The sequence below is a fragment of the Trachurus trachurus genome, assembly GCF_905171665.1.
Source record: "Trachurus trachurus genome assembly, chromosome: 12".
NCBI classification, from domain to species: Eukaryota; Metazoa; Chordata; class Actinopteri; order Carangiformes; family Carangidae; genus Trachurus; species Trachurus trachurus.
Genome location: NC_139908.1, coordinates 24281353 through 24297246, shown reverse-complemented (window position 1 = coordinate 24297246; position 15894 = coordinate 24281353). Strand labels below are relative to the sequence as shown.

The 15894-nt window shown below is 42.2% G+C and overlaps 1 protein-coding gene across 1 annotated transcript in view; it reads left to right on the top strand.

Annotated features, from left to right (window-relative positions):
- Positions 1–15894, top strand: part of stxbp1a (syntaxin binding protein 1a) — a 31799-nt gene that overhangs the window by 10436 nt on the left and 5469 nt on the right. Inside the window, exons 2-18 of the mRNA XM_083984214.1 lie at positions 4124–4173; positions 4758–4839; positions 4943–5019; positions 5722–5800; positions 6302–6405; positions 8721–8869; positions 9485–9569; positions 9658–9788; positions 9868–9975; positions 10097–10157; positions 11097–11162; positions 11242–11322; positions 11478–11616; positions 12624–12733; positions 13551–13652; positions 14101–14186; positions 15336–15490. Coding sequence (XP_083840340.1) covers positions 4124–4173; positions 4758–4839; positions 4943–5019; positions 5722–5800; positions 6302–6405; positions 8721–8869; positions 9485–9569; positions 9658–9788; positions 9868–9975; positions 10097–10157; positions 11097–11162; positions 11242–11322; positions 11478–11616; positions 12624–12733; positions 13551–13652; positions 14101–14186; positions 15336–15490 — 1665 coding nt within the window. The remainder of the gene's footprint in view (positions 1–4123; positions 4174–4757; positions 4840–4942; positions 5020–5721; positions 5801–6301; positions 6406–8720; positions 8870–9484; positions 9570–9657; positions 9789–9867; positions 9976–10096; positions 10158–11096; positions 11163–11241; positions 11323–11477; positions 11617–12623; positions 12734–13550; positions 13653–14100; positions 14187–15335; positions 15491–15894) is intronic.

The window sequence follows — 15894 nt, the reverse complement described above, 5'->3', positions numbered from 1 at the left end:
CCCCGCTGGCCCGCACTCACACTGCCTCGAACCCAAGCGTGCTCAAGCACGGTTGCCTCCGACACAAACGTCATCACGTTGATATACCAACACGGCGGATGCGCTCTGACTGCTGAAAGAACGGCGCTTAGACCGGTTGTCATGGTTATCTTGAAGTTTAATCAAAGCGACGTTAACTAGCGATGTTTACGGCGCGACGTAATCGTTAAGTGACTGTTGTTTACATGCGGTTGCAGACATGTGGTGGAGAACGAGCCCGCAGCGCATTACTGTACGTGTGCGCATTCCTGGCCAAGCCTACCGTGCCCAAGCACACCTCTCCCAACCGTGCCGGGCCAGGGAAGTGTACCGTGCTCAGGCACGGAACGCTTGCACTCACACCAGCAATAGAATCCGGACTTTAGGGGGCAAACGTGCTTGGGCACGGTACGATTGCCTAGTGTGAGTGCACCCTAATTAGGGTGCACTCACACTAGGCAAGTAGGTAAGTGTAAGTGTAAGTCTTAAATAGTTATATCTTCCGACAGCAATCACTTACATAGAGTGTTTGGACCGAAACACGGGTCTGTCAGTCACTCCGCTCTGCTGTAAAGCGAGGAGAAAGCTTCAATAGATCCATGACGAGGGCGGGGGCTGCTAACTCCACTGGCTAAAAAGTTAGCCAAAACGACCGGATCGCTTTCTTCTGCTTTAAAGGGATAGTTCACCCAAAATTCAAATTTCACTCATTATCTACTCACCCTCATGTCAACTAAGAGCTGTGAGAATTTTCAGAGTCCTCCGTTCCTTCTCTGAGTTACGGGGGGGTCCGCGCAGCAGTATTTGTCCATATAATGGTTGTGAATGGACACCACGTTTCTTCGTCCAAAAAGACACACCAAAAAACATCCAAATACCTCCATACTGCTCGTCTGTAATGTCCCTCTTGTATTGAAGCCCCGACATGAGAAATTGTTCCGAAAAAAATTAAATAAGTCTATATTTTAAGCTTGTTTGTAGCGGAAGCTCCCAGTGTCTCAGTTCACTGCTCTGCCTGTGTAAGTGCAAATCTCACGTGATTTGCACTGACCGGCGGAACAATTTCTCTTGTCGGGGCTTCAATACAAGAGGGACATTACAGACAAGCACTATGGAGGTATTTGGATGTTTTTTGGTGTGTCTTTTTGGACAAAGAAACGTGGTGTCCATTCACAACCATTATATGGACAAATACTGCTGCGCAGACCCCCCCGTAACTCAGAGAAGGAACGGAGGACTCTGAAAATTCTCACAGCTCTTAGTTGACATGAGGGTGAGTAGATAATGAGTGAAATTTGAATTTTGGGTGAACTATCCCTTTAAGAGCAGCTTTTAGAGCTCAACACAACCTGGCAGACTACATTCTCTTTGTACACTCCCAGAGTGATCTGTATTGATAAACAATAGAGTTTGTCTGTCAGAGCTGTTTAAACTAAAGTAGTACATGAAAGTGATGAACATCTGTCATGTGTAGCCTACAGTGTGGACATAAAGCATCAATCAAATGAAACATCCAGCTTTATAAATATTAGTTCATGTTAATTATATTGATATTGACATTGATATCAGGGACTGGAACCTTTCATTCATGCAGCTCAAAATGCTGCAGCAAAGAACAAGCGAAAGGAAACACATCAGCTGCTGCAGCAGAGGAAAAGGGAACACGTGTGACGGATATCCCTGCCACTGCTTTGTTTGTCGAAAGTGTCTCATCCTGTGGCCCGAAAGGAGCTGCTGGATGAAAAACAAGTTTTTTAGGAATGAAATAATTAATGCAAAGCAGCTTTATTTTTTATTTTTCTTTGAGCGTGCAGCACAGATTTGTCAAAAGCTCCACATCCAAAGTATTTTGCCCTTAGTAAAATAAGTTTATATTTGCTGCTGATTTGCTGAGACAGCGGCTGGGAGAACAGGACACAAGACACTGGGAATAGACTGAAGCTGAGTCAGGGAATCTCTACCATTTAGTGAGAATTATATTCCTAGACCATATGTCCCACAGGAGGTCAGATACAGTTCCTCTGACTCACAGGAGGTGAGGTCTGTCTGTCTATCTAACTTCCTTTTCCATTCAGCCAAGGTTTCCTTTTTTTTTTAGCTTCCCAACTATCTACCCTATCACCTCCCTATAGCTCCTTCCTCCCCGTGAAAAGAGCCAATAAGCCACTAGCATCTTCATTGTGTGGAAGAAATTAGCTGTTTTCTCTTAGGCGGTGCAAATCAGAAGGGCCAACTGAAATAGACACGTCCCTTATCTTTATTCGATGTGCGTTCTCTGTGATCTGTAATCTTTTCTGCGCAAGTCCTTTTTAATCTGTGATAATCCATCAGTATCTTTGTGGCCTCAGGTTTTAGCGACCAGCCGGAGGGCTTAGCGGGTTATATTCACAGTGATCCAGCATGATGTTTAACAGTAATTCACCCTAAATGGATTTATCCTAATACGGCTGGCAGATTGTTGGCACACTGATCAGGCCAATATCAGTGTTGCGGTATAAACATGGCCATCGCGATGTGACCTCACATTGAAGAGATTATTTGTCCCAGTGTGGTTCTCTGAGATCAAAGCAGAGTCACTTCCCAGCAGTTTTTGTTCTCTCCTCATCAACAGGATTTATTCCCCTGTGTAGATGTGTGGTCAGTGACCTTGTTGCAGGCCCGGTTTGACTTTGTCACGTTTTTTCCCCCAGTGAAGGAATTGCATTATGGGAATCGTAACCTATACCAGTAGGGGAAAATGATGTTGGTTATCTCCCCTGGTTTTTATTCATGCTTTTATAATTTATTACAGAGATTATAAAACCGTAGATTTAGGAGAATAAGCGCATTTATTCTGACTCACTGCTGTGATCTGTTGCGGAAATTTCCTTTAACTTGCGAGAGAGAAAATCATAAGTCCAGCAAATTGAGGTTTCACTAAAGTACTTTATTTTATCTTGCAAGAGGTGGACTGTCATACACACACAAGTCTGTACGAGAGTGCACACTGAGATTTGGTCACGTCAGGTTACATAGGCACAAGAGCAGGAAGGAGCCATGTGCTCCTCCTTGGAGGCGGCATCATGCATTGTCCAATAACATTATTGCATTCTTGCAGAATAAGTTTGCATAGTACAGGTTTGCACTTAGCGCTCATGACATGTCACTGGACTATTATAAGGTTAACTCATATGTAAAGGCAGGAAGCTAGTGGTTGACTGTAACTTAAGGTTTGCTGTGGTTTTTTCACACTTCAGCATGTTGACATTTCGTTGACATCTCACTGTGGTTTTGGTTATGGAGACAACTGCTTGCTTAAGCGTAATCATCATAAAATAACAGGAACCAAGTCGGACACCTGCATACTGCTCTATGCACAGCAGACAAGTGCAACTTGCGCTTTCTTCGAAGTTCACCTAAACTTCATGAGCATACATCTTCAAAGTTCAATCAAGTGTCATAAACATACAAATTTCCATTACAGATCCCTAAAACTATTGTAAAATATCTCACAGCAGAATTTTATTGTTGTGTTTTAAAGGGAATATTTTTTGACTTTTTTTAACTTTATTTTTCTATTCAGCAAAACATTAACACATGCTTGTGCTGCTATGGATTTCTGATCTTAAGTACAATTGTTTTTGCTGTTTTCTTAGTGCAACTGTGCTCTATACTCAAAACATTGTTAGCATTAAAGAGATGATATGTTGTTTACTGTAATTAGGATTCAATTGTTATTCCAATAGCATAAAATAATTTACAAAATAAAACTTACTGAATGTGAAGTCCTACTGTCTTACTTGAATTTAAGAACTGATATAAAGTCAGCTGTCATCCAGGCAGTCTGGGTATATGCAGACTTACAGGTGTTGAAGGTCATTGGAACCAAACAGCTGTTGTCACACACAGTTTAGTTTTATCCTCCTGGATGTATGTTTTTATTCAATGAATATTTATTCATATGCATAAGGAACATAGTTGTGGGGAAATAGCAGACGTCTCTGTGTATGTGTGCATCTTTTCATGGATGTTCCCTATGGCAACATGTATTAAAACGTCTCATCATCATGATGCATCACTTTGATTCCTGATGTGTTTGTTTTTTGTTTTGTTTTCTCTTTAACAGAGATTATGAATGATGTAATCAAGAAGGTGAAGAAGAAGGGAGAATGGAAGGTAAGAAATCAACATATGTGGAATAAAAATATGATTTATGTACATAAATCACTGTCAATAATTGGAAGGTACTCCACAACTGAGCACAGACGATTGGTGGAACATTAAGATGAGCAAACCATTGGTTACACTAAGCAAGAGGAGCGTGCAGGATATAATTCCTTCCAGCAGCGTCCTGACCCATCTGGATATTGTACTGTACCTCACAAGCCAGCTGTCATTTTTACTTTTTCCTTGATATACTCCAAACAGAGTTTTGATGAAGTTTTGTGTCCGCTGTGTTTTATTGGGACATGAGGAAGAAATAGAGAATAAAAAAGGCATGAATAGTGTTTGAAACACAAGCATCAAATAAACTGACAGCATGTGTAAACAGTATCAGGCAAGTAGCAGGTCATGGTCTAATCCTCAGTAGACAAAGAGTTAAAACCTGGATGTAAATGACTGGACAATGATTGGATACGTTTAAAAGTCAAAATGTACGGTAGAGCTTTCCTCAAATGAGACAGTTTTGCTGTCAGCCACATGTAATGGAAGTAATAAAGTGTGTTTGTATAGTCACCCGTCTTCTCCACTGTTGCCAGGCGCTGATTGTGGACCAGCTGAGCATGAGGATGTTGTCGTCCTGCTGCAAGATGACAGACATCATGACAGAGGGCATCACCAGTAAGACACCACAGTCACACAGCTGATTCCTCCTCACACTGACACTTGTGTTTACATGTGCAGCTCTGCTACTGTTTACATGCATCTGTTTCTGACCTTGTAGTTGTGGAGGACATCAACAAGCGGCGAGAGCCTCTTCCAAGCCTGGAGGCCATTTTCCTGATTACACCCACAGAGAAGGTAAGAACACACAACTGTTCTGACTCAGTCACGATAGATCTCACACACACACACACACACACACACACACACACACACACACACACACACACACACACACACACACACACACACACACACACACACACACACACGCGCTCACATATATATAGTTAATCTGGCAACACCATCCCTAGAGTGCAAAAAGTACAGGTTGTAGAAGGTTTACAATGTACCAATTTAAAGTATAGTATGTGTAATAGTATAGTATGAGGTAATATAATATGTAATGTAATATACAATATAGAAAAAATACAACTGCTTTGCTCATAGTTTGCTGTTGTGAAATAAAAAGAAATAATTGCAAACTAATATTGACAAAATGAAATATGACAAGATAAGATCGAAATTTTCAGGAGTTTCAAATGTTTTTCTGCTTCAAATTGTTTACTTCATCGTTTCTTTTCCTCAAGTCACTATTAGTTTTGCTCTGTTTGGTCTCTGTGGTCATTTCTAATAAGCTTAATTGGCGTGACTAGCAAGTTTAAAAATGTGATTTCATCTGGTAATGTATTCATTTTGCTCAGGCGGCCGTCCTGTTAATGTAAATGCTTCAGCAACATCCTGCCAATAAAACTTAATTGAGTTTTCGCATACAGCACTGTATGCTGTGATCAATACTCAGCAGAACACAACAGTCTGACTCTGTTTCTCCTCCGTCAGTCTGTCCACACCCTCATCGCAGACTTCAAAGACCCTCATTCAGCTAAATACAAGGCCGCCCATGTTTTCTTCACCGACTGTGAGTATTTATGAAGAGCTGCTTCAGCACCAAGTCAGGAGCCACCATGCATGAAACAGAGGCTGTTTTTACTTTGTTGTGTTTTCAATCATTTGGGCTTTTTGCTTTGTCGTACTTTTCTTTGGTTGAGATGTTTGGAATTTACATATATTTGAAATGACACTATTTATGTTGTTAGGGCACCCAGTAGTGGCGGGTGGTAGGTTTTGGGCCCTATAACAAAACAGACAACAGTGCATCATAAAATAAAGTGTATCTCCTAACAAACATCATAGATCAATGACATGTGTCACCCACAGTAATGAAAAGACAAAGCAGAAATGTCTCCGTGACCAAACAACCTCTGAAAACATTAATGGAACCAATGTGAAGCGCTCCCTTTATACAAATGCAAATCTCTTCATCATAATCCTCCTTTTCCTCAGTGCTTCTCATTCAGATAACAGGTAGAGAGAGATGGTCAGCAGTGTAACTGTGTTCTGTGGTGTCTCTCTACTCCAGCCTGCCCTGATCCTCTGTTCAACGAGCTGGTGAAGAGCCGCGCTTCCAAAACCATCAAGACTCTGACGGAGATCAACATTGCATTCTTGCCCTACGAGTCTCAGGTAGGGCATCCAGCCATGTGTGTGTGTGTGTTTTGCATTGGTATATTGAATCAGTGTGACACAATCAGTGAAATGGCATATCATCTTTGCTGCTCTTTTCATCGACATGGAAGTATTGATATGTAAACAACAAAGTAAAGATAGATGGGCATTAGATATTTGGGGCAAACCAAAACTGCGTACTTGCTGTGAAATAAAACAGGTATTTGGCCCAGAAAATTATTATGTTTTGTATAATTTGTCTAAAAAGAAAAGATCCCTGTGTGCTCAATTCCATATTGAGACAGGCAGATATGTTGGCACAGCAGAAGACGATAGAATTTGTAATTTATTTGACATCCAAGAGGTGGAAAATTTCAAATTCATTTTTGTGTTCTACTGTCCTTTCTATGACTGTATAAGACAAAAATTGTTTAGTAAGGTAGATCCAAATAACGACTTTGTGTGGTTAGATGATGCTGAGAAGCTAAAACATCTTTTTCAGTTGAATATATTTGCATTTTCTTTATTTCTTGAAAAGGCTTGGGCAATGAGACGAAGAGCGATATATAGTTGACTGAAAGTAATCTTAAATTGTTTATCTATGTGTCACACCTGTGTGGCAGGTAATACCAGCAGGAAGGACCGTCTAGTCTTTTGTTTCTTGTATTTGTCATTAAATGTGTCTTGTAATCCCATATGGGATGGGCCACAGTGGTGGCATGACACCAAAATACCTACACCTGGCCCTGGATTATTGCCCCTCTTCTTAGTGGCTGAGAGAGAGAGAGAGAGAGAGAGAGAGAGAGAGAGAGAGAGAGAGAGAGAAAGCTTGAGGAAGAGTAGTGAGCGATCGATTAAGACAGGTGGGAGGAAAGAGATGCTGCAAAGGACACAGACAGGAATAGCAACAGTGAGGTTATGGGATGGATAAGAAGGGAGGGAGGGAGAAACACAAACACACACTCAGGTGGTGGTTTGGCACGATGCTGCTGACTCACCACTCACTCTGTTTACTGCCAGACGCCACCAGAAAACACTCACACTTGTCACATGGCCCTGCCCTCCCTCCCACCTGCTTCTCCACCCTCGCTAAATTTCCAAATTCCTTCCTCCATCCCCATCCATCTTTCCTCCTCTCTCCCTCCCCCTGTCTGCTTTTTTTATCCCGCCATTCCTCCACCCCTGCCTTTGCACGTCGCTTCTGCTCTCCCTGCTCATTGCTGTCATCAGGCTTTTTTGCTCTTTTTTTATATTTTATTTCCATAATATTTTTTCTTTTCCTCCCCCAACTATATTTTCCTAATTTCCCCTCCCTTCGTCCTCCCCTCTCTATCTCCCTCACCTCTTCTTCTGTCCATCCTCCACTCTCTCAGTATCTGAAGATGCTGCACGGCCCACAATGCTTTGCTCCCCTCCTGTCTACTATAATTAATTCAGAGTCAGTGGTTTTCTGCTTCAGGCAAAATGCTGCCTTGTAGCCCCGCCCCACAACCTGATGCTCACTCCCCATTGGATGAGTCAGGATCCACACAGAAGACGGGAGCCAATGGCAGCGTAGGGACCCTTCTGCAGCGCAGGAGTGTGGTCATGTGACCGTGGACAGATGGGGTGGGAGGAGGGAGTGGTAGTGAGTGATGCAGGAGAGAGGAGAGGAGGAAATCAGAGGAGTGGAAACAAGGAAAGATGAGTACAGGAGAAAAACAAACATGCAAGGGTAAAAAGAGGAGGATTGGAAAATAGAAGATAAAACAAGTAAAAAGAGAAGGGTAGGAAACAAGGGAGGAGACAGGAGAGAGGAGCTGGAGGTAGACGAGGAGAGAAGGTGAGAGGAGAGGAGATGAAAGAGGGGAGGAAGAAAAAGGGGGGTAACCGGAGATGGAAGATTAAACAAGGAAATAGGAAAAGAGGAGAGGAGAAGAGAAGAAGTTTAGGACATTAACAAGAAAATTAATGGAGAGGAAAATGGAGGAGGGGAGAGAAAAGGAAAATGGAAAAGGAACCATGGAACAGGGAAATGACAGAGGAGAAAAGACAATGAGACAGGAGAGGAAACAAGGGATGAGAGAGGAGAGGAGGCAGACAAGGAACAGGAAGGAAAAGAAGGAAGGAAAGAAGGAAGAGGAGATCATGAAAGAGAAAACAATACACAATACACTGACCCGCTGAGTGTGTGCCACTAAATATCTGTTGTCACGGTGAAGTCAGTGTTTACATCTTGACAGCAAAACGTCACAACGCACTTGGCTGTGATCATTATTATAAGAGCTTCAGTCAGAAAAACACAACACAGTTCAGTTGGTCTGAATCATAAATATCTTTGTGTGTGTGTGCAGGTGTACTCTCTGGACAACCCAGATGCCTTCCACAGTTTCTACAGCCCCCACAAGACCCAGCTGAAGAACCCGGTGATGGAGAGGCTGGCCGAGCAGCTGGCCACGCTCTGCGCCACCCTGAAGGAATACCCCGCCGTCAGATACCGAGGGTGAGCTGCAGGGGGCACAGACCCCACGACTCAGTGTGTCAGCAGTTCAAGGAAATAGCTTATGTGGACAGATGAGGTGTTAAAGGTCACTGAAGGTGCTGCTGAGAGGAGGAGTTTTATTTATCTGTTTTATTTTTGTCCATTTAAACATAAAAAGGGAACATTTCTGCTGTCCCATAACCCAGATTAGCTGTGATCTCATCAATGATGTGTTTTGTTTTGCGCTGTGATTCATTTCTTCTGCTTTTTAATAGATATGACTCTTGTGTCTTTGTTTTTTGTCAGTAGCATGCCTCTGTAATATAAAAGGAGTTGTGTGGGAGGAGAAAACTGACAGTGCTGCAGATATTAATCTTCAGTCGCAGAGGCTCAAAATGAGTTATAGACAATTGAATATCCTTTTTGTAGAGAGTCAGCAAATATAAACTATAGTAGCTATAGATCAAGCGTATTTTGGGACCTGAGAGCTGTTACCCACCTTTCTTTTTCCTATGGTCTCATGTGGCTGTGTGAACGTCTTTCTTGTCCTCCTCACTTCTCCTCATCACAATTATTTGCCGCTTTGTCCTTCCTTGTCCACCTCCATATGCGTCCATCTGTCTGTCATTCTGTCAGGGAGTACAAGGACAACGCCACCCTGGCCCAGCTGGTCCAAGACAAACTGGACGCCTACAAGGCTGATGACCCCACCATGGGAGAGGTGAGCTCAGGAGAATTCATCCATTTTCATTTTCTCCATTTTCTCTCGTCACTCTTGTATCCAATCGCCTCTCTCTCTCTCTGAACAGGGTCCAGACAAGGCTCGCTCACAGCTGATCATCCTGGACCGGGCGTTTGACCCCGTCTCACCCGTCCTGCATGAACTCACCTTCCAGGCCATGGGCTACGACCTGCTGCCCATCGAGAACGACGTCTACAAGTACAAAAAAAGACAAGACAGATAAGTGATGACTTGTGACAGCTATGTTCACATTTTGATAAACATTTCTTTCCCTCAGATATGAATCCAGCGGCGTCGGAGACTCTCGTGAGAAGGAGGTGTTGCTGCATGAAGACGATGACCTGTGGGTGAGCCTGAGACACAAACACATAGCTGAGGTGTCCCAGTGAGTATATCTGTTTTACTTAGCACTTTTCACATCTGCTCAAACAGTCTGTTGATACTGAACAAAATTAATGCAAACATTCTCATGTTCCTCCTTTGCTCTTTGTGTCTTTGTCTTCCAGGGAAGTGACACGTCAGCTGAAGGAGTTTTCTGCCAGCAAGAGGATGAACACTGGAGAGAAGGTAAAGAGGAAGCTGAAGCATTGACACTAGAGCATTATTGAACTTTAGATAAAGTTAGACAGTTCTGTATGTAAACAGGTTGTATGTGTGACTGATGTTGTTTGTCCTGCCCTGAGTGGGTTTCGAACCTGGGTCTCCCACACCACGGGCGACGATGCTAACCGTTTCGACATGCTAGTCCACTTGCCAAGTGGTCATTGACCTCTTGGCAAGTGGATTAGCACGTCTTTTATGCCACACGCTGTCACTTCTCCTTACTGGTACCTCGTGACTGTGACTATACAGGTAATTGTCTTAGCAGAACATGTACAGTACATTAAACTTAAAACAGCTAGCCTGGTCGAACTAGCTGCAAATTTAAAGTAAAGACATGAAAGTAGAATCAGTTTCATCTAACTGTCAACAAGACAGCAAATTTGCATATATTTATTTTGAGCTATTCCTTCAAAAAACGATGATGCTTCATCAGTGTGATGATAGATGAAATGTTGGTGAGTGCTGGCAGCTTCTTTACCTTGTTGAATCAGCTATGACTGTGGATCACATACAGTTTCCTACTCAGTATTTTGGAGCTGTGTGAGCTTCTTATCTGCTCCTTTAAATGGACTCAAAAACGTGTCTGGGATTAAGTTGAGTCTTAGGTCTTTACTTATTCATTTTTTAGTTGGTGGAGGAAACTAAATGAATCATGAGGTTTCTGCTCCTTGTTACTCTTCTTGTTTTAGTTTGTAACACACAGCTAAGAGCGAACTCTTGAGTTCATCATCCAGTGTTATGACCTTCAGTCCAGTTGGTCATCAGATACTTGAGAACAGACCTACTGTGTCTATGAGCTGTTTCTGTTTCCAAATGGTCAACATTTCTTTATAAAACTAAACTCTCCTCGTAAACATAGTGAGTCCATTACCAATACATACACGTTGCTCTTTGTCTCAACAGACCACAATGAGGGATCTGTCCCAGATGCTGAAGAAGATGCCTCAGTACCAGAAGGAGCTCAGCAAGGTGTGTGTAGTCACATGAATGTTTTCCTGTGCATGTGTGTGAGTGTGTATACTGACCCTGGTGTGTTGTGCTCCCTCAGTACTCCACTCACCTGCAGCTGGCTGAGGACTGCATGAAGCATTACCAGGGAACGGTGGACAAGCTGTGCCGCGTGGAACAGGTGACAGGGAACACAAAGTGTTTTCGATGCTGAAGACTTTGTTTAGTCCTCAGAGATCAAAATCAGTCTCTTTGTTGGCGTATTATAAGAAAAAATGGTGCTCCTCTGACAATTATACAACAAACAGTGTATGAGAGTGGAGTTCTCTGTTGCAGGATTTGGCCATGGGAACAGACGCTGAGGGAGAGAAGATCAAAGACCCCATGAGGGCTATTGTTCCCATCCTGCTGGACGCCAACGTCAGCACGTATGACAAGATCCGCATCATCCTGCTCTACATTTTCCTCAAGAACGGTGAGGAGCAGGATACTGACGACATCAAGATATCTGCTCTTTAGTCTAATATTATATTAACCTAGACTTATGAGTATTATTTACTCTACATAGAACTATTGAAAAGAGCACAGGGAAATGAATATGGTAAATCACCACCACACAGTCATTTTCTGAACATTTTGATCATTGTTAGATTTATCGGTAACACTTTACTTGACGCCTATCTCTATAACCATACTTATAATGAGGTATAATGTAGTTATAGCACTGTGTAACTATAGTTATAAACATTCATAAATGATCATAATGCTTTATAACAATAATCATACAACACTATAGCATTTTATCATGACTTATAAGGTCAGGTGTTACAATACGTTATAATTGCTAGTAACTCGCTGAAAATGCCCACATCAATAATACATTATACATATAGTTATAATGTGTTATAATTGGCTTATAGACGTGTATAACTATCATTATAAACACTCATAAATTACCATAAGACTTTATAACAATAAGCATGAATACATCATAGAGCATTATAACTCTATTATAATACTTGACCTTATAATCCATTATAAAATGCTCTATGATGTGTTGTGCTTATTGTTATAAAGCCTTATGGTAATCTTTTACTTTTCTATTTATAAATAATAAACATCTTTATATGAACAAAAAAGAGAAGTGAACCACTACAGCCTGAAAGAGCTAACCCCCATAAAGGAACATACAGACAAAACAACTCAGCTGTAATAAAGTGCTGAAGTTACGTAACACACGGCAGTGATATTAAACTGATATTAAGTTATTTTTGCGCTCAAGTGGCAAAACGTGAATTCCCCTTCATAACAGTCAAGTCATAACAGGTTGTGCAGCATATTAAATGTAAACAAGATAGATGACTTTGTGTGTGTGTGTGTGTGTGTGTGTGTGTGTGTGTGTGTGTGTGTGTGTGTGTGTGTGTGTGTGTGTGTGTGTGTGTGTGTGTGTGTGTGTGTGTGTGTGTGTGTGTGTGTGTTCAGGCATTACGGAGGAGAATCTGAACAAGTTGATCCAACACGCTCAGATCCCCCCTGAGGACAGTGAGATCATCACCAACATGGCTCACCTGGGCGTCCCCATCATCACAGATGTAAGATGCTCGACTGTCCTCCTTTATCTTTTCTTCCTCGTTTTGATGTGCCCTCAGTCTTTATTCCTCCTTTTTATTGGTTTTATCTGCATCCCTAGATTATCTCATTGTTCACTTCCCATCTTTGATGTCCTAATTAAGTCAGAGATACTTAGATTTACATTGTTGTTGCTGTTGTTGTCACAGTCTTGTTCACCACATGGGACAGTGTTTTACATTTCCATTTAATTCTCAAATTGTAGCTTTAAGCTGTTTTGAATTAATCAACACGCTATTTTTAGTTTCCTCTTTCCTTTCTTACTTTATATTATGGAAATAAGTTTCCTCGAGATGAATGCGTCTCCATTAAATGATGTAGAATTAGTTACCTGCTGATAGTGTATATGAAACTGCAGTTAAGAGAACAAACTATGTCAAATTCTCTGCATCTGACACTTGAGAAGTTAAGGCCAGTGAGAAAACATTTTCAATCCAAGGAATGTTAAAAATCAGACGCTTTGTCAAATGTCTGAGCTTCCACCCAGCACATGAATGCACCAGCTGAGAGTTCTACTGCTAACTCACCACACACAGTTATGTAACTTTGGCAGAACAGAAAAGGACTAAATGTTTCCAGTGATGGGTTACTTTACTTCTCACAATCACACATCTTTGCAATCATTGTATTTGAATGATTGGATACATGACATCCAGCAGCTGATAAAGACTGTAGTTGGTTAGACGGAACAGTTTGTTTTCTGTTACTAAATGTACTCACAGATCAGATTAGAGACACCGGTGACTCTTTTATTCCCTCGTATCTTCTCTCCGTCTTCAGTCGACCCTCCGCCGAGGAAAGAAGTTGGACAGGAAGGAGCGTGTGAGCGAGCAGACCTATCAGCTGTCCCGCTGGACACCACTGGTCAAGGACATCATGGAGGTGTGTCTGCAGGGCATAAATCACCGTTTGACCTGTTAGATTTATGTCTTGGTTCATGTTAATCATTTTTACAGAAACACAGTTTTATTTAACCTGCTGTCTCCACTCTAGATGTGTTTATTTTTCCTCTTGTAAAGCTAAAACAGGGATTAGAAACAAGAAACTAATCTAATCCCCCTCAGCAGAACTGTTTACTTTTCAGTCGACACACTCCCACCACAACCTGAGTCAAACATCTATTTCAGCAGCCCGGCTCTTATCGACTGTGTTTAACTCCTTATTTGTGCAAAGCCAGTTCTTCAATGGACCTCCATGATGCAACCGTGCATGGTTGCTAAGAGACGTGTTGTAAACTGTGAAGCCGCTATTCAAGTGTGTCTGTGTGTGTAAGACAGATAATGTGGCTGACAGAGATCTCTGTGTGTGTGTGTCTCTTCTCACCCTGCAGGATGCTATTGACGATAAGCTGGACACCAAGCACTATCCATACATCTCCACCCGCTCCTCTGCCTCCTTCAGCACCACTGCAGTCAGGTAGACACACAAACTCACACATAAAAACATCTGCACCAAGTGTTGCATCTGATAGGCTGAATGATGAAAACAGAAATGGTGGTGTTGGATCAATAGTCATTTTGGAAGAGAGATGACTCTGATTGATCAATACTAGAAAAATGGATTGATGGTTGATTGAGGTTTGTGAGGCGTGCACAGATCCCACTGCAAAGACAGGAGCTCAAGCACAGCTTAAAGGGACATTGTGTAACTTCTCCTGTTTTCTATTCACAAAAATCGATTATTTCATTCAAAAGTATGTTAAATTGCCATGAGAATGGGAGATTATACAAAATTTTACAAGTCAAACATGTCATTGAAGCAATAGATCAGATTAAACATCACACCTCTTGACCGAAATATAATGAAGCTGACCTGAATACAAGTCATCAGTGTGTGTGTTTGTCTGTGAAGAGAAGATACACTGAGCTCCTCTGCCATTTACACCCCCAGTCTGTGTGTGTGTGTGTGGGACTGCTGGTGTGTATTGATTACAAACTGATCTGCCTCATTTACTGTCCCTCCCCCACAAATACAGACTCACCCTGCGCTGTGAGGACCCTGTTAGGATGCATGTAGGTTAGTCAGAGGAAATGCACACAGATGCAGTTCAACCCTCGAATGTGTGAATCTGGTCTCACATGAGCAGCTCAGACTTCAGCTCAGGTTATATGGTTACCAAGAAAATAATGTAAATGTCCAACAATATGTATTTTAATGCTACAAACTATGAGTGATTGGTTTGTTTTGATTTGGTTGGCTTGACAGGAAATCATACTTACGTCTTACAACTGTAGGGCTACAGCGTTTGTCACTGTGCTCACTGTATCTTCATTATTTTCAAATAAAGTTGGCTTGGAAAAAGTGTTAAAGTGCAATTAGATTATCACAGCCCCATAGTTTCCCTTTTCAAGTCCATGTGAATTTTCATTCATACTTTTCCTTAACCCCTTCAAGGTCGAGATAAAGAATTATGAGCTTGAAAACCAGAAATCTGACATCAATGTGTCCATGGTTACACATATTTTCAAAATCTGTGTGTTACGTGAGAGAATGAATGAAATGTAACAGCATGCCAAGCTAACGATGTAATATAATGTGACCATGTTAACCTTTCTGCCCTGGTAGCGCCCGGTACGGCCACTGGCACAAGAATAAGACACCTGGAGAATACCGCACCGGTCCACGTGTCATGGTCTTTATCATCGGAGGCGTGTCCTTCAGTGAGATGCGCTGCGCCTATGAGGTCACACAGGCCAATGGGAAATGGGAAGCCATCATTGGTGAGTAATGCACTGAGGGCAGGCAGAGAACAAGAGGAAGGGTTAATGTGTAGGTGGAGGACATGGCTACTCAAAGATACACTCGGCACAACCTTGAACGCAGCGTGGATGTGTCTCTGAGTGGACATGCTGATGAGCTGTGTCCTAATTCAGGGGCCAGGTTCTCTGAAGTGCTTTCAGAGGGCGGAGTGGCAGCAGGTGTTAAGACGCTCTGAAGGTGACAGAAGGACACAGCTTCTGAACTGGAACACAGCTACACAGGAAAGATGGAGGGAAAGAAAACATGGAGGGAGTCAAACACAGGGAGTGAACCGAACGGACGAGTGTAACCCTGAGGTAGAGGTGCAGATTCATTGCGGAAGAGAAATAAGAACCAGATTTTTCTATACAAAGCATGGGGTGAA